Source organism: Polypterus senegalus, chromosome 6 (genome assembly GCF_016835505.1).
Source record: "Polypterus senegalus isolate Bchr_013 chromosome 6, ASM1683550v1, whole genome shotgun sequence".
NCBI classification, from domain to species: Eukaryota; Metazoa; Chordata; class Cladistia; order Polypteriformes; family Polypteridae; genus Polypterus; species Polypterus senegalus.
In genome coordinates this window covers 58,969,511-58,993,518 of record NC_053159.1, presented here as the reverse complement: position 1 = coordinate 58,993,518, position 24,008 = coordinate 58,969,511, and the positions used below count along the sequence as shown (strand labels likewise).

The window sequence follows — 24,008 nt, the reverse complement described above, 5'->3', positions numbered from 1 at the left end:
GGCTGTAGTGCGCGTCAACTCTATCTGAATTGCGCGATCACATTTGAAAAATATATCTTTTCAAGTTCTATTTAGTCCATATGTGTCAAACTCAAGGGCGCGGGCCACATCCGCCCGGCGTAATTATATCCGCCCGCACGATCATTTTATATACTGTATTATTGTTATTAAAGCCCGGTATATGAAGCGCTGGTAACACAATAAACTACAGATCCCATAATGCAGCGCTTCAGCTGCCTTGCCAACACTTACCGCGTTAATCAAGTCTACCTTATGATGCTGCAAGTTATTGCGGCTAGAGTTATTGCGCACTGAGTTTGCACGGCGCTTTGGTGACTTTGAAGAACAAAAAAAGTCCATCTACATGCGGCTCGAACCTTGTACATGTTTGGTAGCACATATCTGTGTGAGAAGCTCTTCTCAGTGATAAAGACTAACAAAACAGCACACAGGAGTCGCCTCACTGATGAGCACCTGCAATCCATCCTGAGAATCTCCACAACACAGAACCTCACACCAAACAGAAACGAACTTGTGGCCAAAAAGATGCCAGGCGCCCAGCTCTAAAATGACATATGAGCAAAGACAACTGAATGATTTGATTTGTTATTGCACGTAAGAGCGGAGTCAACCGTTTTAACAAACAGCGTATTGCACTGATACTGAAATAGCTGTGTGTGTATATATGTAGATATGTATGTATATGTATATATATGTTTATATATGTGTGTGTGTATGTATGTATATTTATATATATGTATTTGTGTGTATATATGTGTGTGTATGTATGTATATGTGTGTATATATGTATCTATACTAATAAAAGGCAAAGCCCTCACTCACTCACTCACTCACTGACTCATCACTAATTCTCCAACTTCCCGTGTAGGTAGAAGGCTGAAATTTGGTAGGCTTATTCCTTACAGCTTACTTACAAAAGTTGGGCAGGTTTAATTTCGAAATTCTACGCTTAAGGGTCATAACTGGAACCTATTTTTCTACATATAATGTAATGGAGTTGAGTTAGAGATGGCCGTGGGGGGCGGAGTTTCGTGTGACATCATCACGCCTCCTACATAAGTACGTAGAGAATAAGGAAGAACTCCAAACAGCGATGAGCACAAAACGCCATTTCACAATTGAGAAGGAAGAAAAACATTATGAAGCAAATGATGCATACAAGCATATTCATAAGTACAGCTACTGCGGAAACAAAGCACGGCGTGAACCGTAAGTTTATATTAAATTAAGTTCATAGACAGGCTGCCACTAGCGCTTGTAATTTAGTGCCTGCCCATATAAGGCCGCCCATCAGCGGCAATCCAATACAAACACTACCGTAAATATTCACGTGTGAAGGACTGTGCTTATGCAGAGGAAGATGAGATGGTCAGGGTGGTGTTTGGCACAGACTCATTGAAACTGTGAGAGAAACTTTTAAGTGCCAGGTCTTAGCTGACATTACACGAGATGGCACCAGCACAGCTGGGAACCTTCAATGCAAGAACACCAAGCGGCTCACGTGAACTGACGCAGTGCACAGACAAAAAGCAACAGTTCCAAAGAGTGCTGAACAAAAACCGAATTACACAATTGAGAAGGCAGCTGAAAAATATGACGCGTCTGATACATACAATCATATTCATAAGTGCAGCTACTGCGGAAACAAAGCACACGGTGGAAAAGTGAATGTTCCACTAAAGGAAGACAGTGTAAAAAAAAACCCATGCATGCAGTTTGTCACATCTCAGATAAAGAGGAAGACGAGCTGTTTATTGATGCAGTAAGAAACTAATCGATGAATGAAACCTCTTATCTTTACAACGATTGACAAACACGGAATGTAACTTGAACACAACACATCGTACAAATACGACCCTGATTGAAACAAATAATGATAATCAAATCCTTGATGACAGCAACACTCAATAACACTCACAAAACAATTACTGTATATTGACAATCATGTTAAGTTATTTTTAAAATGTTCCCTTTTCTTTTCATAACTTCTACTTCTCCACTGATACGCTGGGTATATATATATATAAATGTATATATATACCCGATCTACAGTACATACTCTAGCATAGACAAGCCACACGCTGTGGCGCAATTGTAGAGTCTTCGTCTCTAATGCCGAAATTTGAGGTTCGATTCCCGAGAGGGGATGCACTGAGTATGTACGCGCGCTACCCGATTCATTTTACCTTCGCATCTCCTTGGTTTTGGACGTATGAAAAAATATTCGGTTAACTCAGAATCATGTTACGTTATTTTTAAAATGTTTCCCTTTATTAGCACAAGCACAGCTGAGAAGCTTCATGCATGTACTCCATAACGCTGCTAAAAAATAACACATTTAATCACACTTTCAATTCCAAGCAAACGGAACTTTTGTCAATGCATGATTTCCTGGTACATCCATTACACTGATGCACACATCACAGCTACAAAAATGTTAGAGTCGGAATAAAGCGCTCCTACGACTGATCATTTCGACTACCCGAGAAGCCTTGATAAAAGCATGGTTTTGTGCACACTGAAAAGCAAGCAAAATTAGATGCATTACAGAAAGCGGACTTTGTGGCTCTTACTGGGGATCATTGGACTTCCATGACCGTTAGTAATTCTAATTACATCTAATTATAAAATGTTCAATGATCACACTGTTTTAGCCTAATGTACAAAATAATTTTGGCTAATGTTACTCAGAGTTTAAAGATTAAGTTGGTCAAATTACCTTTTATGTTTCTGACTTATTTTTTAAGAAGAAAAACTGCACTTTATGTTGAAATTTTGGTTATTATTATTTAAAGACAATACCATTCTGAAAATGTACTTAAAGTACTTAAACTACCACTTTATTTTTAAGTCTGCCCAATTTTAACCAGGGATGATATTTTTGTTTCTGTTTTGAATTCAAATGCAGTTTAAAGGCTTTTTTTTTTCAGAAATTAAAACAGCCTCAGTTTACAATATTCATGTCCATGTCTATTATTTGATTCTGTCGCCCACTAAAACCGCTTTTAAATAAAAAAAAAAAACATTTGCGATTTGGGGCAAATTTACGTAAGCGATTACATACGATTAATCAAGATTAATTCTTACACAGCCTCTAATTAATTGGATTAATTTTTTTAATAGAGTCCCACCCTAATATATATATATATGTGGATATATATATGTAGATTTGTATATATATGTGTATATACAGTATATATGTAGATATGTATATGTGTATATACAGTATGTATATATGTGTGTGTGTATATATACAGTATGTGTATATATCTATACTAATAAAAGGCAAAGCCCTCACTCACTCACTCACTCACTCACTCACTCACTCATCACTAATTCTCCAACTTCCCGTATAGGTAGAAGGCTGAAATTTGGCAGGCTCATTCCTTACAGCTTACTTACAAAAGTTGGGCAGGTTTCATTTCGAAATTCTACGCCTAATGGTCATAACTGGAAGGTATTTTTCTCCATTAACTGTAATGGAGTTGAGCTGGAATGACGTGGGGGGGCGGAGTTTCGTGTGACATCATCACGCCTCTCACGTAATCACGTGAACTGACTGTCAACGCAGTGCGTAGAAAACCAGGAAGACCTCCAAAAAGCGCTTAAGAAAACATGCATTATATAATTGAGAAGGCAGCGAAACAATAAGAAGCGAGCGAAGTGACATATACTACCATACTGCTGCTACCTCCGAAAGAAAGCAAGGTGTAAACCTAAAGTTTAAATTAAGTTCATAGACAGGCTACGCTGGCGTTTCAAATGCCCACAGGTAATGCGGGATACAAGTTTAATGAGAGGACGCAGGATATAAACGAGAGTTTTGATCACTTTATAACTAAGTTAAAATTGTAGGTGAAGGGGTGTGCTTATGCAAATTCGAGAGACTGTGTTTGTGGGGATTGACAGTTAAGGCGGTGGGGAGTCACGCCATCATCTCCCTCCCATTCATCTCATTTGGCTCTGAGCTGAGCTCTGCAGCTAACGCCGTCTTCAAGCAACTTGCCAGACTGCCACCAAATACTCACAGAAAAATCCACAAGTTAATACACACGCTGTCTCTATAGAGTTTCTCCACACTGAATCCTCCAGGCACTACTTACAAAAGGTTACATTGACAATCGTGTTACGCTATTTTAAAATCTTTCCTTTTCTTAGCACAAGCACAGCTGAGAAGCTTCATGCATGTGCTCCATAACGCTTAAAAATAATGCATTTAATCACACTTTGCATTACAAGCAAAGGGAGCTTTTGTCAATGCATGATTTCCTGGTACACCGATTACATTGATCAGCGCATCCCGATTCATTTTACCCTCGCACCACCTTAGTTTGAGAAGAAGTATGAAAAAATATGAGGTTAACACAGAAAAACATCACCAATTCAAGCTTTATGAATAATCGATTCGCCATCAATAATTGTTTTGGTAAAGCCATCCTCCTTCCATTTTATAATTTTTCCGCCACTAGCCATGATTAAATGAACGGTAAATAAAGTAAGAGCAAAGCGAGGGTGACTTATTTAGGCAGGCATATATATGACAGCAACACTCATGACAATGTCAATCATGTTACGTTATTATTAAAATGTTTCCTTTTCTTTTTCATTACTTCTTTAACACACTACTTCTCCGCGAGTAGGCGGGTATTTTGCTATATATATATATGAATGACCTCCAAAGAGCGCTGAGACTTTTGATATCATGAACGTGTCTGCAAAAACTGTGGTCTCCTGCCCTGCAAAAGTCGAGCAGCCAGCGCGCGGCATAGCTGTGCCGGCCTTTGAGACGCTGACTGCGCTTCTGCCTTAAGTCAAAGTGAGCACTTTTAATTTTTTCATCCTCCCCTGCGCTATAGCCCAGACAAGTGCAAACACGGACCCCTTTTCTACACCACGGCAAAATAATATTAAGGCGATTCACACTTTCTTTTGCACGATACGATTATGAGGTTCTCACCGGATTATGAAGACACGCACACGCAGTAGAGGACTGACAGTCCATCACAGCCGATTAATGGCGAGGACGCTCACCAGTCTACACAAGACCCACCGCGACTGTCCTCAAAAGGCGATCATAACGCCAGCTTAACACATCTCTATACTATATAAAAGAAAAAGGCAACTTTCCTTTCTTTACACCTTTTTTCCTTTTATCCCAAACCAAAGCCTTTCTCGCTTAACACTGCAGAGGACACAAAACTAATTTTCTGTAAATGCCGGTAAGGCACATTACCAGAGGCTCAAATTTGAACGTTCACATAGAAAATGTAATTTCTATACCACAGCCGTCGTGTAGCTTTCAAAAGGGATCTACTACCGAGAGATGATCCATATATATTTTAGCTGCTGTTAGTTACTTACCTGTTGTGTTACACAGTCTTTAAAATGTAGTTTACCCGCAACCACTCCAGTAGTGCTCAATGTACCTGTACTTCTTAAAACGTTAATGTTTTACTGTTTAATAACTTATAGACTATATTTTATTATTTCTCCCTTGCACTCAGTGACCAAAGCTATACACACACATATATAAAAGCTATACACACAAGTATATGTATGTGTATATATATGTATGTATGTGTATGTATATATATATATACACACACACACACACGTACATACATACACACATATATATAATTTGTGTGTGTGTATGTATGTATGTGTGTGTATATATGATGTAGATAGGTATGTATATATATGTGTGTATATGTAGATATGTATATAGATATGTAGATATGAAGATATGTATGTGTATATATATGTGCATATATATATATATATATATATGTGTATGTATGTATGTGTGTGTGTGTGTGTGTGTGGTGTGTGTGTGTGTGTGTGTGTGTGTGTGTGTATATATATATGACAGCAGCAATCCAAGCTGTGAGAAAAAGGTAAAAAGGAGGCGTGTCAGACGTCGTGGTACATTTTCTGATGCAGCTAGACGAAAAAAACTTTGTGATGCTGCCGCCAAATACACAAAACAATTACTTTGACAATCATGTTATATTATTTTTAAAATGTTTCCTTTTCTTTTTCATAACTTCTTTAACACACTACTACTACTTCTCCGCTGCCAAGCGCGGGTATACAGTATATATATACGTTATTATTAAAATGTTTCCTTTTCTTTTTACTTCTCCGCTGCCAATCGCAGGTATTTTGCTATATATATATATATATATATATATATATATATATATATATATACAGATATACAGATATATATAAATATATATATATAAATAGATAGATATGACAACAACACCCATATCAATGACAAAACAATTACATTATATATATATATATATATATATATATATATATATATATATGACAACAACACTCATCACTCACAACAGTGACAAAACAATTACATTGACAATCAGGTTACGTTATTTTCAAAATGTTTCCTTTTCTTTTCATTGCTTCTTTAACACACTACTTCTCTGCCATGTAGCCGGTATTTTGCTAGTATATATATATATGCCAGCAACACAATTACATTGTCAATCATGTTACGTTATTATTAACGTTTCCATTTCTTTTTCATTACTTCTTTAACACAATACTTCTCCGCTACGAAGCGCGGGTATTTTGCTAGTCTCTATTATATCCATCCATTTTCCAACCCGTTGAATCTGAACACAGGGTCAGGGGGGTCTGCTGGAGCCAATCCCAGCCATCACAGGGCGCAAGGCAGGAACCAATCCCGGGCAGGGACACACACACCCACACTCACACACCAAGCACACACTACGGACAATTTAGAATCGCCAATCCACCTAACCTGCATGTCTTTGGACTGTGGGAGGAAACCGGAGTACCCGGAGGAAACCCACGCAGACACGGGAGAACATGCAAACTCCACGCAGGGAGGACCCGGGAAGCGAACCCGGGTCTCCTAACTGCGAGGCAGCAGCGCTACCACTGTGCCACCGTGACGCCCTAGTCTCTATTATAGCACTTCTTTATTTGAAAACTGCAGTGTTAGATTGGGGGAGCGGGAATGTGACCAAGAGAATAAAACTGAATTAAAAAAAACGCTAACCTTTACAAGCACCTGTGAACGTTACCCGGGCACAGACAGGCAGACATGTTGTTTTCCATCACCACACGTTTATTTACAGCTATTTACAATGTTCAAAAGTGCACATACAAACCACCCAAAGTCCTGTCCACACAATGCCTTCTTCTTCGGTCTGCCTCCTACTCTCTCTCGTTGCTGACCTTGTTCTTCTTATTCTAGTGTCAGAAGAGACATTTTCATTTCTGATTTCTCTACAACTTGTTTTAAACTTGTAAATTTTTCAAAAAATTGTTATATTATATAGATAATCCTTTAGTTCCTGGTCTTAATTGTCATATATTTTAGTTAAATATATATGCTGTAACCAAGTTGTATTCTATCAATTTACTGCCTTACTAATTTACCTGTTTCCAGTTATGTATGTGTTTCCATTTTTACTTATATATGTTTCTATTAACTATATATAGATATAGATATATTTGTTTATCTATTTGATTCTTTGATTTTTTTGCATTGTAATATCATTTCATTTTTTACATTTGCTCTTTATCCTATTTGTATATCTTGAATTAACTTGTTTGATTACTTTCACTTTGTACCCTCTCTTGAATATAGAAATTGCTCTGTGTTTCCATCAGTTAGGGTCACGGGTGATCCTACACCTGTGCATTATGTGCGCATGGCTGTCCATGCCTGCATTGCACACGGGAACTGCTCTTGTCATGCTAACACTAGAAGACGTGAATGCACAAAGTATTTATTTAAACCACCAAACAGTCATGGACCTTACTTTACTACACTTCCTTTCTGTGCTTTGTAAAGCTTTGTAGTTTATTAGGTTTCCCTTACTTCAACACACATTTCAGTTTTTTTTTCTTACATTTTAGGAAAAATTGGTTCTACACAGGCAGAGGACTACAGAGCTGCAGGCTTTCAGGAGTCATCTACTGGTAATTCTACATTACATTTCTACATTTTACATTTTTGGAGACCTGATGTATTTATGTTGTGTTTTCTCCCATCTCATATAAAACTTTAGATCTGTTCCACACTTATTCCATCCTCTCAAGACAATGTTGTCCTCTGTCATAGATTTTATTATGATCCTTCGGCATTAGTCAACTACCTCAAGATCTTAGAAGGTTTTCTTTATGAAACAGCTAGGCATTTTACCACCCATCAATAGAAGCATTAATTGTAACCTTGAAAGTCTTCTGTTTTGTTATGACTTGCTGTGTAATTGAATAAAGCAAAGGCTGTTCCTTTTGAGTTGGTACTAGTTACAGGGAAAGAAAAGAAAAGACCATAAAAGACCTGGAGATAATAGCACAAACCAGAACAGAAGTCTGTGCCAGGTGAATGATCAAAACTAGGAGACCAAAAATATATAGAACAAAAAGGCACGGAGACAAACGAAAATTCAGTCAAAACCAAAAACAGATCACAAATCTGAAATGAACTTAGCGCTAGGTCTGCTTGAACATTACAGATTTAAGTTTTACCCAACTGACGAATATTTTCCTCTTATGCGATTGTCCATATTGATACGGGAGTATCCGGTGACGTCATTGACACGACAAATCACGGTCACATAACTTATCAGTCATGTCACATAATAATAGTTAAAGTGAAATAAAATACACAAATACACCATGTATTATAACAGTCATGCTATTGTAAAGTAGCGAATTATAGCAGATCTTTCTTCCCAGTTATTACTTAGAATTTAGTATGACTATCCTAGGTTAAGGCATATTCACAAAATGTCACTGGAGGGGATCCTGGAAAGTGACTAATGATGGAGATACCTGATCTAAACCTGTGTGGTGTTTTTATTGGACCTATATTTTTATATGTATATATTTTGTTTATAAGTTGGCTTATAATTGTACTTGGTACCAGAGCATCTTAGGCCAAAGATCTATGATCGAGTTCATAACCATATCATCAGATTTGCGTCTGTATGTTGTGGGCTCTCAGGTGAAGAGAAGGGCAGAGCTGTCAACTGATCACCACCTGGTGGTGAGTTGGGTCAGATGGTGAGGGAGGCACCTACACAGAGCTGGGAAGCCAAAGTGAGTGAAGAGTGTGGACTGGGAATGACTTTGAGAGGCTCCTGTCCAGAAGACATTCAACTTCAATGTCTGAAAGAGCTTTTTTCAATTTCCAGGGAGGCTGAGGACATAGAGTCCAAATGGAAATGGTCCTTTTTCAAAGCCTCCATTGTGGAAGTGGCTGCAAGGAGCTGTGGCCTAAAAGCCATGGGTGCCTCTCAGTGTGGCAACCCAAGAACCCAATGGTGGACAACAGAGATGAGAGTTGCCATTGGGCTGTAAAAGGAATCCTTCCATGTATGTTTAGCACAGGAGACTCCTGAAGCAGCAGAGAGGCACTGACCAGCCAAAGGGCCTTGATGGTTAGGGAAGCAAAAATGCAGGTGTGGGCAGAATTCAGGGAGACCATGGAAAGTGACTATTTGGCTAGTTGTGAGTGGCAGACTTTCCAGCAGCTCTGTGTACAACTTTATATTTCTACCTTTTTCTCTATGTCACCGATCATTCCTACCACTTTCTTTTATGTGGACTCGTTTCCTGGACACTTTTTACTGCTTAGAAATTGATTTTTACACGCCGAGACTCCTCTATTCAGGTAGTCAACTTCAAGCGCTGAGAACAAAGGCCCGTGCCGGTGTGGTTCCCTATTTACCTGATGAGGTAAGAAGGTGGTATCGTGGCTGCAGAGCCAGTGCTAAGCTAGAGGTGAAGCGGCTAGCAAAGAAGTGACGATACAAGCCTTCGGTACCTTCTGTGATCCTGGGAAATGTGAAGTCACTACCAAATAAGATCGACGAACTGGCTGTGCTGGTGAAAAATGTCAGGACCTAGAGATAATGCAGTTTGTTGTGCTTTTGTGAAATGTGGCAAACAACTAGCATCCCAGATGCTAACATGGAGCTACCTGGATTTAGCACAGTTAGAACGGACAAATACCTGCGGCAAGCGGAAAAGAGGAGGACTCACTCACTATGTGAATACAAGGTGGTGCCACCCTGGACATGTAAATGTCAAAATCTCCACTTGCTGCAGGGACATCAAACTATTGGCCATAAGTCTGCGTCCCTATTACTTGCCCAGAGAGTTTGGACACGTCATTGTTGTTATTGTTTACATCCCTCCTTGGGCGGACGTTGAGACAGTGGGTGACATCACGCCACTGTTGCTAAACTACAAACACAGCACCCCGAGGCGCTTGTGCTACTCTCTGGAGACTTTAACCATGTGACGCTGGACAAAACATTACCTGCCTTCTCCCAGTATGTGGATTGTAACACCCGGGGAAATAAGACTATTGACCTACTGTATGCAAACGTTAAAGACACACACAGCGCCACCCCGCTGCCTGCGCTTGGGAAAGCAGATCATAACCTGGTTCTGCTTCAGCCTCACTAAAAACCAAGAGTTAGGGAGCTACCTACAACCACATGCTCATTCAGGAAGTGGTCCCTTGAGGCAGAGCAGGCTCTGAGAGACTGCTTTGGAATTACAGACTGGGATATCCTGCAGGGATCATATAGTGACAACATTGAGTAGGTTATTGACAGCACTACTGATCACATCAACTTCTGTATGGACATTGTAGTTCACCCCAGTCCCAAAGGTATCACGTCCTCGTGAGCTGAATGACTTCAGGCCTGTCGCCCTAACATCGCATGTGATGAAGACCATGGAGTTGCTGCTGCTTCACCACCTGAGGCCACAGGTCCACCACGCCCTCGATCCTCTGCAGTTTGCATACCAGGAGAAGGTGGAAGCGGAGGATGCCATCATCTGTATGCTACACCGAACCCTCTCCTACTTGGACAGAGGCAGTGGTGCTGTAAGAATTATGTTTCTGGACTTCTCTAGCGCCTTCAACACCTGCTCCTTAGGGACAAGCTGACAAAGATGGGAGTAAATTCATACCTGGTGGCATGGATCGTGGACTATCTTACAGACAGACCTTAGTTTGTGTGTCTTGGGAACTGCAGGTCTGATATTGTGATCAGCAGGACAGGAGTGCCGCAGGGGACTGTACTTTCTCCAGTCCATTTCAGCCTATATACATCGGACTTCCAATACAACTCGGAGTCCTGCTACGTGCAAAAGTTCACTGACGACACTGCTATCATGGACTGCATCAGGAGTGGGTAGAAGGAGGAGTATAGGAACCAAATCAAGGACTTTGTTAAATTGTGTGACTCAAACCACTTACACCTGAACACCATCAAAACCAAGAAGCTGGTGGTGGATTTTAGGAGGTCCAGGCCCCTCATGGACCCCGTGATCATCGGAGGTGACTGTGTGCAGAGGGTGCAGACCTATAAATATGTGGGAGTGCAGCTGGATGACAAATTGGACTGGACTGCCAATACTGATGCTCTGCGAAAGAAAGGACAGAGCCGACTATACTTTCTTAGAAGGCTGGCATCCTTCAACATCTGCAGTAAGATGCTGCAGATGTTCTATCAGACAGTTTTGGCAAGCGCCCTCTTCTACGCAGTGGTGTGCTGGGGAGGCAGCATAAAGAAGAGGGACACTTCACACCTGGACAAACTGGTGAGGAAGGCAGGCTCTATTGTAGGCACGGAGTTCGACAGTTTTACATCTGTGGCAGAGTGACGGGCGCTGAGCAGGCTTCTGTCAATCGTGTAGAATCCACTGCATCCACTGAACAGTATCATCTCCAGACAGTGGAGCAGCTTCAGCTCCACTGACAGACTGAGGAGATCGTTCCTCCGCCACACTATGTGACTCTTCAGTTCCACCCGGGAGGGAAAACGTTAACATTATACAAAGTTACTGTCTGTTATACCTGCATTTTTATCACTCTTTAATTTAATATTGTTTTTGTTTTTTTTAATTTATGCTGCTGCTGGAGTAAGTGAATTTCCCCTTGGGGATTAATCTATCTATCTATCTATCTATCTATCTATCTATCTATCTATCTATCTATCTATCTATCTATCTATCTATCTATCTATCTATCTATCAGAAAGCAAAGGCAGGGTTTCTATCAGGCTGTTCTCAGCAAGGGCATGTTGTCTGGCAGTGGAAGGAACCCTTTGACAAGTTCCTGAACTCTCTAATAAGTGCTATTTGTCCCCTGTATAATCACAGTGAGTGCTATGTCTGCAAGTCAAGTCAAGTTGGGGAGCATGCACCGGTACATTGCTGCACCCACTACATGATGAAACAACTCAGGATCCCGGTTTGCAACTGGATAGCGTCCATGTCTCGCAACCATATAGCAAGACAGGAAGCACCAGGACTCTAAAGACTTGGACCTTCGTCTTTTTGCATAGCTATTGGGAGCGCAACACACCCATTTCCAGCAACCTCATGACCCCCCCATGCTGTCCTAATCCGTCTACTGACTTCATAGGAAGTGTCACCAGAGACATGAATGCCACTGCCAAGGTAAGTAAACCTCTCGACATGGTCAACATTCTTTCCTCAAACAGACACACTGCTGATGGCTGTGCCCAAGAGGTCATTAAAGGCCTGGATCTTGTTTTTTATCCAGGACACTCACAAGCGCAGACACTCAGACTCCTCAGTCTCTTGAGTGCCCTGATCAGAGCCTCCATTGACTCCGCGAAGATCACAGCATCATCAGCAAAGTCAAGATCCATTAATCTTTCTTCACCAACAGATGCCCCACAGCCGCTGGACCCCACAACCTTGCCCAATACCCAGTCCATACAAGCACTGAACAGAGTAGGAACAAGAACACACCCCTGATGAACCCCAGAATCAACTGGGAAAAAGCAGAGGTCCTGCCTCCACTCTGCACAGCACTCACAGTACCAGTGCACAGGCTGGCCATGACATCCCACAGGGCAGTCAAATGCTTTGTGAAAATCGACAAAGGCTGCTAAGAAACTCTGCCACTGTTCGCGTTTGCGCTCCATGAGAACCCTCAGTGCTATGATGCGGCCGATGGTAGACTTCTTATGCGTAAAACCATACTGTTCTGGTTGCTGGTAGATGAGCAAGGGATCACAGATCCTATTGAGGACGACCCTAGCAAGGACCTTACCCGGCACCTAGAGCAGTGTTATCCCCCTGTAGTTGCTGCAATCCAGGCGATCACCCTTTCCTTTCCAGATTGGGACGACAAGTCCCATTTTACAGTCAGTTTGGATGATGCCAGTCTCCCAAATGGAAGCAAAGATCGCTTGCATTGCCAGGACAACCTTACCACCAGCCTGTAAAAGTTCACCCTGGATACCACAGATCCCTGCAGCCTTTCCCCCCCTCAGCTGGTTCACCACCTGTGCAATCTCAGTGAGATTGGGTGGTTCACATCTAATCGGAGGATCAGCCTCAAGAACCGTGGACCCAGAGATATCCAGTGTCCTAGCCGGAGGATCAGCTTTGAACAACTGCACAAAGTAGACAGCCCAGCGGGTCACAACTGTAGTGTCATCCGTAAGGACCATTCCATCAGCCGCCCTAACTGCGACTCTCCGAGGAACAGATTCAGATGTGCAGAATGCTTTGATTCCTCTGTAAGCAGGACTTGGGTCACTAGACCACAGATGGTGTGTCACTTGCTCATAGATTCCTCTAACAAACACCTCTTTATCTGCCCTCAGAGCCCTCGCAGCCATCCTTCTTAGTTCCAGCGACTCCTCTCGATGATATCCAGGGTACCCTGCGAGATGAAACACCTCCTTCTGGGAACAACCGGTAACACCAACACAACCCTCAGCAACCTTCGGGGTCTTGTCACAGAAGGTCTCCCACATCACATTAGGATCGGCAGTCATACCCAAATCTGAAAGTTCCTCACACAAACTGGGTGCAAGCTCATTAGAAACAGCCTGATCTTGAAGTCTGGCCAAGTCTGGGCTCATTTTCTTAGTAGGTGGTAACCTACTGGACCTAAGGTGGATCCTAAGAGTAGCAACAACATGTCTGTGGTCAGAAATCACAAACTGGGCACTTCTGTACAGCCTGCAGTTTTGTAAGAGACTCTAGCATCTGCCCACGAGGATGTGATTGATCTCCTTCACCGCACTACCAGTATTGGAGTACCAAGTCCAACGATGTGACTCAGGGCGCTGGAACCAGGATCCAGCGATTCGTAGCCCCTGACCTTTTGTAAAGTCAAGGAACATGGAGCCACTTTCACCACGGTCACCAGAAACATGGGGACCAAGACAATCCTCATAGCCAGCCCTGTCAGTGCCAGTGGTTGCATTGAAGTCACCCATGAACAGAGGAGTGTCACTTTGTGCGCACCCATCAACCACTGAGCAAAGCTTAAAATAAAATGTCTCCCTCGCCGAGACATTACTCACCGTGGTAGGAGCATACACTGAGACAACAGACAAGGCACCCAGGGTGTGCCGTAATCTGAGTCCTATAATACGCTCATTGAAAGGAGTGACATCGTACACCAATGGAAGAAGCCAATCCACTACAGCAACAGCTACTCCCTGAGTATGACAGCCATCAGACCGACCAGACCAATAAAAGGTGCATCCACCTACAGAAATCTGGCCAGTCCCCAGTCTGCGTACCTCAGAAAGTGCCGCCACTGAAATGCAGAGTTTCCGCAGCTCCTCTGACAGCAGAGGAAGATGATCATCTTACCGGAGAAACAAGACGTTTCATGCGCCCACCCGTATGGGCCGCCTGAAATTGGGATCTGAGTGCTGCCATGCAGCGGGCGACGCCTCTGCATCACACCAGTTTTGATCCCCAACAGACCCGACCCTGTTGGCTCTCCAACGGTTTCGACTCTTCCAGGGATGGGGCTCCCGAGGGCTTTCCCCCATCCCCTTCTTGATGTGAACAGCCTTCCTTTGGGCAGCTGCAGCAGAGCTACTCCCGCGGAGAGCAAAAAGGAGTCCTTTCTGTAGTCTCTGAGCTTTGAGAAGTTTTTTTATGGTGGCTGGAGTGCCAATCCTGCCACCAACCCCCATGATTTCCCTGCAGGTTGGAGGATCGCTTGCAGGGCCGGATGCTGTTTAACGTCATACCCAGAATGTCTCAGTATGCTATGTCTACATACTCAGAAAAACATCAGCACCATTTCTAGTGGGTGTGGGGTTACATTAGGGCTGTGATTTGTCTCATATCCTGTTTGTGATTTTCATTTACAGTATATCAAGGTGCAGCTGGGAAAGGGAGGGTGGTCCAGTTCAGTGGCCATAGAATTGCATCATTGCTTTTTGCAGAGGATGTGGTCCTATTGGTTTCATCAAGCTGAGAAGTCCAGCACACACTGGGACTGTTTTCAGAGTGTAAAGCAGCAGGGATGAACATCAGCCCGTCCAAATCTGAGGCCATGGCCCTCAGTAGGAAAAAGGTGGACTGTCTTATCCAAGTGGGAGGTGAGCTACTGCCTCAAGTGGAGGAGTTCAAGTACCTCAGGGTCTTGTTCATGAGTGAGTGGAAAAGGGACAGTGACATCAACAGACAAACTGGGGCGGTGAGGGCAGCTTTGTGGTTTACTATACTGATCTGTAGTGGTAAAGGAGGAGCATAGTCAGAATGGAAAGCTCTTGATTTAACAGCTAATCTATGTTCCTACCCTCACCTATGGTAATGAGCTTTGTGTGATGATGAAAGAATGAGGTTATGGGTACAAGTGGCCAAAATGAATTTTCACCGCAGGGTGGCTGGGCTCTCCCTTAGAGAAAGTGTGAGAAGTACAGACATTCAGGAGAGGCTCAGAGTAGATCTGCTGACCTTCTCCATCAAAAGCAGCCAATTGAGGTGGCTTGAGCATCTCATACGGATGCCTTCCTGTGGGGCTAGCCTGGAGGATTATATCTCCTAGATGGCCAGGGAATACCTTGAGATCCCACAGTATGATTTGGCAAGTGTGGCTAGGGAAAAGGATATATGGGCTTCACTGCTAAGACTGTTGGCCCCATGACCTAGCTTCTGATAAGTGATGGGAAATCTATCCATCCATCCATTATCGGAAATGAAAAAGGATAATTAGAATACAACTATATGCTTACATATACTTTAAAACTGAGGGATGTCCATCCATCCATTCATTATCCAACCCACTATATCCTAACTACAGGGTTACGGGAGTCTGCTGGAACCAATTCCAGCCAACACAGGGCGCAAGGCATGAAACAAACCCCACTGCTAGCTAGCCCACTGCAGAACTGAGGGATGTTTCATATTTAATTCTATTGAGCTTTTAATGAGAGATATTTGTAATTCCTTTTTGAGTAGTCAAAATTAAATTGTAGATATCTGTATTTACATTTTGACTTGCTAGAATTTGAGAAACTTTCAGTTGAAGTGGTACTAGTTTAACTTGAACTTGAACCTGACCTTTTTTGCTAGTCAGCATAGTTTCTAGGAATATCTTTTGGTGTTACATCTATGCACATAACAAGGTAAACACAATGTACAATACATGACACCGTTACAGCATTGTATACAGTAGTAGTGAAAAATATATTGAACCAAACACAAATATATAAAGCAGTTTAGTAAATTAGAATTACACTCCCACCCAGTAATATATCAAGGAAGTCCTTCGAACATTAGCACAAAATAAGCATAATTTACATTGTATGGTAGGATTTAGAAATCAGGAAAAGACAGAGATGACTCAGAGACTGTATTTATCCACAGTGACTGCATTAAAAGCTGTTTCTGGTACTAGTAGCTCTTGCCTTTAGTGATTAGTATCATATCTTTAATGGTAATAACTGAAATAGATGGTTGACCCGGTGCGTGTAGTCTTTGATTATATTTCCACCACATTTCCTGACCCTGATGTATGCAAAACCTTAATGGAGTCTGGTTTCAGTACTACAGTCTTTTCTGCTGTCCGAATGACATACTGCAGTTTATGTGTTGAGTGAGCTGATTCATTGCCGTACTAGATTGTTAGAGAGAAAGTGAGGATGCTTGATAAAAAACTGTCCCAGCACTTATTGGAATAGGTTAAGCTGTTTAAGTTGACAGAGAAAAATATATACGGCTGAGCTTTTTTGATAAGAACGGTTAATGATAGTTGTGCCAAGAAATTTAAGTAATTCCACCCAGCTGACAGTGACATCATTTATAGCTATGGTGGAGTAGGTGAGGAGTAACTCCTAAAATTCAGAGTCATTTTTCTGTTTTGAATTAATTCAAGTTAAGATTGTTCAGGGTGCACCAATTGGCCAGCTGATCTAATATGGCACCTCATCATCGTCTGTGATCAGGCCAGTCAAGGTGGTGTCATTAGAAAACTAAAGCAGTTTAACAGATGGACCACTGGAGGTGCAATCATTGGTGTAGAGAGAGAGAGAAAAAGAGATGAGTCAAAAGACAGCCCTGAGATAACCCTAAGTTTAGGTTCAGGGACCCTGACTGATATGCAGGCAGTGTGTTGTAGCAGTTAAGACTTTGGACTTCAAACACTGAGATTGTTGGTTCAAATGCTACTACTGACAGTGTGTGACCATGCTTAAGTCACTTCTCCTGCCTGTGCTTGAATTTGAAAGCAAAAGAAGTGTAGCCAATTGTATCTCAAATTTTGTGAGTCACCTTGGATAAAGTTGTCAGCCAAATAAAAACAATAATAATAATAATAATAATAATAATAATAATAATAATAATAATAATAATAATAATTGGCTTTCTTTACTGTCTGACATCTGTTACTTAGAAAGCCAGAGATCCAGAGACAGGAACAAACACTGGCCAGGGCACCAGTAAGAGAAATATACACACCAAATACACACTGTGTCCAATATAACATCGCCAGTTCACCTAACAATAACAACAATAATGTATTTCTTGTACTGTATAGCCCGGAATCACACAATGAATGACTCAGTGGACTTTACCCTGTTTTTAACAGCACCCCAGCCCTGACTCCCTAAGAAAACAAGAAAAAAAAACTCCCAAAAACTTGTTTAAAAAAATAGAAGAAAACTTTGGATGGGTAATTCAGAGAGAGACTCCGTTCCAGGTAGGTTGGGTGTGGAATAGCTGTCAAAAATGGGGTAAATACAACGAACAAAACAGAACACAAGTAATCCTCTTCACTGAGCTTGATGGCCAACCTATCATTGCCACCTCAGAAATATAATACAGTAGTACAAAATACTGTTATTTGTTATTTGTGCATCTTTATTTTGTACAGATGCTATTTATTTTTACTCATTTTTTTATTTTATTACTACTTTAATACTTTTTTACTCTTACTTGAGTAATTTTTTGGATGACTACTTTTTACTTCTACCTTAGTAATATTATTTTGAAGTAACGCTACTCTTACTGTATTACAATTTTTGCCTACTCTACCCACCTCTGCACATTTTATGTTCAGTCTGTACACCTCAGACTATAAATATAACAGCAGGTCATGTCACTCATAGATATTCTCAGATTATTCTGCTCTAATGGGGTGTACTGACAAGGGGAATGAGACAGACTATAGGACTCAGGTGGAGACATTTGTTGCTTGGTGCAAAGAGAATTCATCATCAGCAAACCAAGGAAACAGAGTGTTTTAATGTCTATGACAGTGTGAGTCGGTTCCTTGCTCCCTCTTCTGTAATGGGAGTCTTTTGAACCCAACACCATTGATAATGTAACTGGATAAGGATAAAACAAACATGAAGTAAGGTAATGGTGTAAAAGTGAATCAGGAAGTGCAGTGCTCCCATATCCATAATAAATAAATAATCCATAAAAAAGTGTATATCTGGAGGTTAAGATCATAATAAATAAATCCGTTAAAAACAAGGATAATATCAGCTGGTAGGAAACTGTCTTTACTTAAAAGCCTGGTGCCTTCTTTCTTACACCATTTAGACCTTGCAGCAGAGGAGTTGCCCTTCTGACACACGCAGCTGACCTTCCACAGGTCTGGTTTCTTGCCGTCCCATGGCTATGGCCTGGCTCCCCCTCCAGACCTAAGCTTGGGTCCCCAACGGCCATGGCACTCATGTTGGAGCTTTCCTCCCAAACCTCCTCAACTCCACTGCCCTCCAGGTCTTCCACAGCGAGTTGCTCATCATAGTACACATCGCTGTGGCTCCCTTAGTTGCTCAGTCAGAGTGAACACTCCTTTAGCCCCCTGGGCATCAGCCTCTCACATCACTCAAGGGGCTCTCCTTCCCAGCTCCCTTCCTTCTCTCCCTCGAGTCTGCTCCATTCTGCTCACGCGCACAGGTTCCTTCTGCCTCCTGCCTTCTCTCTTTCTCTCTTTAACCTCCGTTCATTCCTTGTCTTTCGATTCTTGATTCCCCTCTCGCGCGCTTCGCTTTTAAAATGGGGATGTGACACAGCTGGGCAAACAGCATCAATTAGGGTCATGGGCGATCCTATACCTGTGCACAAAGTGCAGGGCCATCTGCTCCAGTATTGCACCTGGGAACCACTCACCATGTTGCCACACACACACACACCCCGCACAAACACACAAAGACACAAATGCAACAATTATTTGTTAAAAAAGCCAAAGTGCTGTGAACCTCACTTTACCACAATGGCCTGTCACTATTCATAGAATGGATATGGAGATAACACTGATCACAACTTATCACATTCCTGGAGATTTCTAAACCCAAACTCAAGAGCATATTCTTTCTACTCACCAGTGCATCACTGTTACTCAAGAATTGATTATTTCTTTGTAGATAGCAATTTTTTTGCCTACGATTAAATCTTTTAAGTATGACACTATTGTTATCACCAACCACCCCCTTTTCATCTTTGAGCTAAAATCATTATGCCCCACATACTTATTTCACAGATGGCGTCTTAACCCACTTTAATCAGCAGATGAGAACTGTACAGAATTTATGTCCAAGCAAATCGATTTTTTTTAGATACAAATACATCCTCAGAAGTTTCTGCAGGAATACTCTGGGAAACCCTGAAGGCTTTCATAAGAGGACAGATTATTTCATTTCTTTCCCACATTCCCAGCAATCACCAACACGGACGGAAACAAAATCATTGACCATAAAAATATAATGCACACATTTACAGACTACTATAAGTCATTATATTCTACTGAGTTTAAAGAAGACAAAACACAATCTAATACATTTCTGGATGCATTACAGATACCAGAAATAGATACTCTCAGTGCAGAGGAATTGGATAAACCTCTGGCAGTATCAGATGCTATAAACTCACTTCAGAGTGGGAAAGCAGCAGGTCCTGATGGCTACCCTGCCGAATTTTATAAAAAATTCTCAACTAAGCTATCTCCCCTTTTATTAGCATCATTTACAGAAGCTAGAGTCAATAAACTTCTACCTCAAACTTTTTGCCAAACAGTCTTTTCTAAACAAAATAAGGACTTATTACAATGTGCATCATAAAGACCAATTTCACTACTGAATAATGATGGTAAGATACTCTCCAAAGTCCTAGATAGAAGTATTGAGAAAGTGATTCTTTCTGTAATATCACAAGATCAAACTGGATTTATTAAAGGGAGACACTTAGCTTCCAATCTTCAAATCCTGTTTGATGTAATATATTCACCCACAAAGTCTAACTCCCCAGAGATGATATTATCATTGGATGCAGAAAAAGCATTTGATTTGGTTGAATGGGACTATGTTTTCACTACATTGGAGAAATTTAGGTTTGGCCCGAATATTTGTGCATGGATCAAACTACTGTATACCAGTCCAAAAGCTTCAGTTGGTATTAACAACATTAATTCAGACTACTTTAAACTAGAACATGGTACTAGACAAGGATGCCCCTTGTTACCACTGCTTTTTTCAATCACCTTTGAACCACTGGCAGTCCAATATCGAAATTCTTATGAGATAAAGGGGATTATCAGAGAAGGACTTGAAAAGAAAATTTCTGTTTGTGCAGGTGATATGGTACTGTATATATTAGATCCACAAAATACTGTGCCTGCATTCCTAACAGCACTAACAGAATTACAAAAGATTTCTGGTCTCAGAATCAATTTAAATAAAAGTGTGCTTTTTCCAGTGAATTCTCAAGCACACAACATTAGATTGGACACCTTCCCTTTTATCATCGCGGATCAATTTAAATACCTAGAGGAAAACATCACAAGTAAATATAATGCTCTTTTTCAACAAAATTTTGCCCTCTGTATGGAAAAAGTTAACCAAGACTTGCATAGATGGTCTACTCTTCATCTCACTTTAACTGGAAGAATTAACATTGTTACAGACACTGTAGTTAGGATATAGTGGATTGGATAATGGGTGGATGAAGATGAATATCCTTCCTAAGCTTCTATTTTTATTTCAAAACATCCCAATATATCATAAATCATTTTTTAAGAAATTAGATTCAACCATTACCTCATTTATTTGGAGTTCAAAACATCCATGTGTCCATTGGGTGACCCTACAAAGATCTAAGGCAGAAGATGGCATGGCCCTACCTAACTTTCAGTTTTATTACTAGGTGGCAGATATACAAGCTATAAAAACCTGAACATTGACACAAATAGATGAACATACACAGGCTCGGTCCGCAATAGAAATAAAACCCTGTAGTACTTCTTTATATTCCTTGCTTTGTACCCCAGTAAGTACATGTCATTGCCAATATACTAACAACCCAATTTTGCTTCACTCACTCAGAATATGGAACCAATGTAGAAAGTATTTTAAAACAGAGAAACTTTTATCTATGGCACCTCTGCACAAGAGCCACCTTTTTCCACCCTCTCAAACGTACGCAGTTTTTAATGTGTGGAAAACATTTGGGATTAAATCACTTAGAGATCTGTACATATACAACATTTTTGCATTCTATGAACAAATACACTTCAAATTTAACTTTCCACGGACACATTTTTTTCACTACCTTCAAATCAGAAACTTTGTTAAATAGAACCTGCCCAATTTTCCTCACCTCCCACCTACCACTATGCTGGAAAAAATATTGATCAGTCTTGAGCACTCAGATAGCTTCTCTGTAATATATAAAAACATTTTACTGTCCCTCCCTTTCAAAGATCTAAGAGTACAGTGGGAAAAGGATCTCTCACTTAACTTCTCAGAAAAGGTGTGTAAGTAGGTAGCAATGCACAGAATTCACTCGAGCTCCATATGTGCAAACCATACTTAACTTAAAATTATATATCGAGCACGTGTCTCATTTAAAATTGTCCAAAATGTTTGCAGGGAAAGATCCAACATGCGAACATTGCAATCAAGTTCCAGCCTCATTGGGTCATATGTTTTGGTTCTGTACCAAATTAACACTAGAATTACCAGAGCCTACGAAAAACTCGTAAATCCGTCCCACCTTAAATCGCTTCTTAAAATCGTTCACAGCTCTCCACCAGCGTCTTTTGTCATCTACATGTGCTGATAAAAATCAGGCTGCAAGCAGCTGGCTATTCCATCCCCCCACCGACTTACTTCTCAAAGCGGAGTGGTGTAAGATTGAACTCGCGACCTTTTGATTCCCAGTCAGCAGCTGATTCTATTGCACCACGGAGGCAGTCATAATAAACAGGTGTCAATGTCGCATGTTAAGGCAGCTTTTTGTTTCTGCTGTTATATTTTTTAATAAAAGCGCAATTGTTGTGTTAGATTTGTATCTTTTGTGAAAGTATTTCTTTTATACTTCAGGCTTCATACATTATATAGTTTATAACTACATTTTGTCATCTGCTAGTAGAATATACTGTAAAAAACGTTTCTGTTTTAACAATGTGTTTACACAGATTACTGTAGAAACGGAACAGACATGAAATGCATGTGTTCCAAACAACAATCTATTATTTCCGCTCTAAAACTCCACTTCACTCCCAGAAAATCAATCAAGGCATGAGCTGGGAGAAGTTTGTGCACGTTCTAAGTCGGTAGGGGGATGGAATAGCTGGCTGCTTGCAGTCTGATTTTTATCAGCACATTTAGATGATAAAAGACGCTGGTGGAGAGCTGTGAACGATTTTAAGAAGCTTATTTAAGGTGGGACGGATTTACGAGTTTTTTCGTAGGCTCTGGTAATTCTAGTGTTAATATCATTTTGGACCAAGTCTTTAAATGCCAACAGCTGTGTTTAGTGTACTTCCAGATGGGCTTAAAGTGGAGAATGACAAACAAACAGTGATTGCCTTTACTACACTTTTGGCATGTAGACCTATCTTGTTCAACTGGAAGAATCCTAAATCTCCTATTTTAAGACAGTGGGTAACTGATGTTATATATTAGAGGATCTGTACAAAACTTTTTCAAAATCTGGCAGGATCTAATCAATAACATTTTAGAATAAGCATTTTAATTGAGGAAGCAGATTCTCTCCCCTCTTTTTTATTCAATTTTTTTAATCATTTATTAATTTATTTACTTATTTTTAATAGTTTAAAGTTTTACTCTGCTGGCCTTTCTTTCTCATGGGTGGGGGTTGATTTGTTTCAAACCTAGTTTTGTAAAACTTGACTTGTTTGTATGAAAGGTTATTTAAATTTAATAAAATCAATAAATTGCAAAAAAAAAAAAAATAATAAACCTGTGTAGTAACCTACTCTATGTAAGAAAGGACAAAGCAGCCTCTTTTTCTTAGAAGACTACATTCCCTTAATGTTTTTAGTGATATCCTTTACTTATTCTATAACTTTGTGACAGTCAGTGAGATTTTCTGTGCTGTAGTGTACTGGGTCGGTAACATCACTTAGATTAGTTCCCCACATAGTATCCTCTGAGTCTGTCAAAGTAGGACACATCTTTAAGTCATGAGTGAGAAGTACTAGATGTCATTTTGCTTGAGAAAAGGGATTGTGAGATTGATGTAGACAGATAGGGACAGTAAGTGTAGTTATGTAATAACTGTACCATTCCTTAGTGGTGAAGAAGGAGCTGAGTCAGAAGGCGAAGCTCTTGATTTACTAGTTGATCTGTATCCCTACCTTCACCTGTGGTCATAAGCTTTTGGCAATGACCGAAAGAATAAAATTGTGAGTACAAGCAGCA

The 24,008-nt window shown here is 40.8% G+C and overlaps 1 protein-coding gene across 2 annotated transcripts in view; it reads left to right on the top strand.

The window, feature by feature from the left end:
* LOC120531055 (MORN repeat-containing protein 1-like) overlaps window positions 1–24,008 on the top strand; it is a 428,485-nt gene that overhangs the window by 232,248 nt on the left and 172,229 nt on the right. Inside the window, exon 11 of one of the 2 annotated variants that reach the window (XM_039756050.1) lies at window positions 7,942–8,004. The exons of the other annotated variant lie outside the window; for it this stretch is intronic. Coding sequence (XP_039611984.1) covers window positions 7,942–8,004 — 63 coding nt within the window. The remainder of the gene's footprint in view (window positions 1–7,941; window positions 8,005–24,008) is intronic. 2 annotated transcript variants of the gene reach the window in all.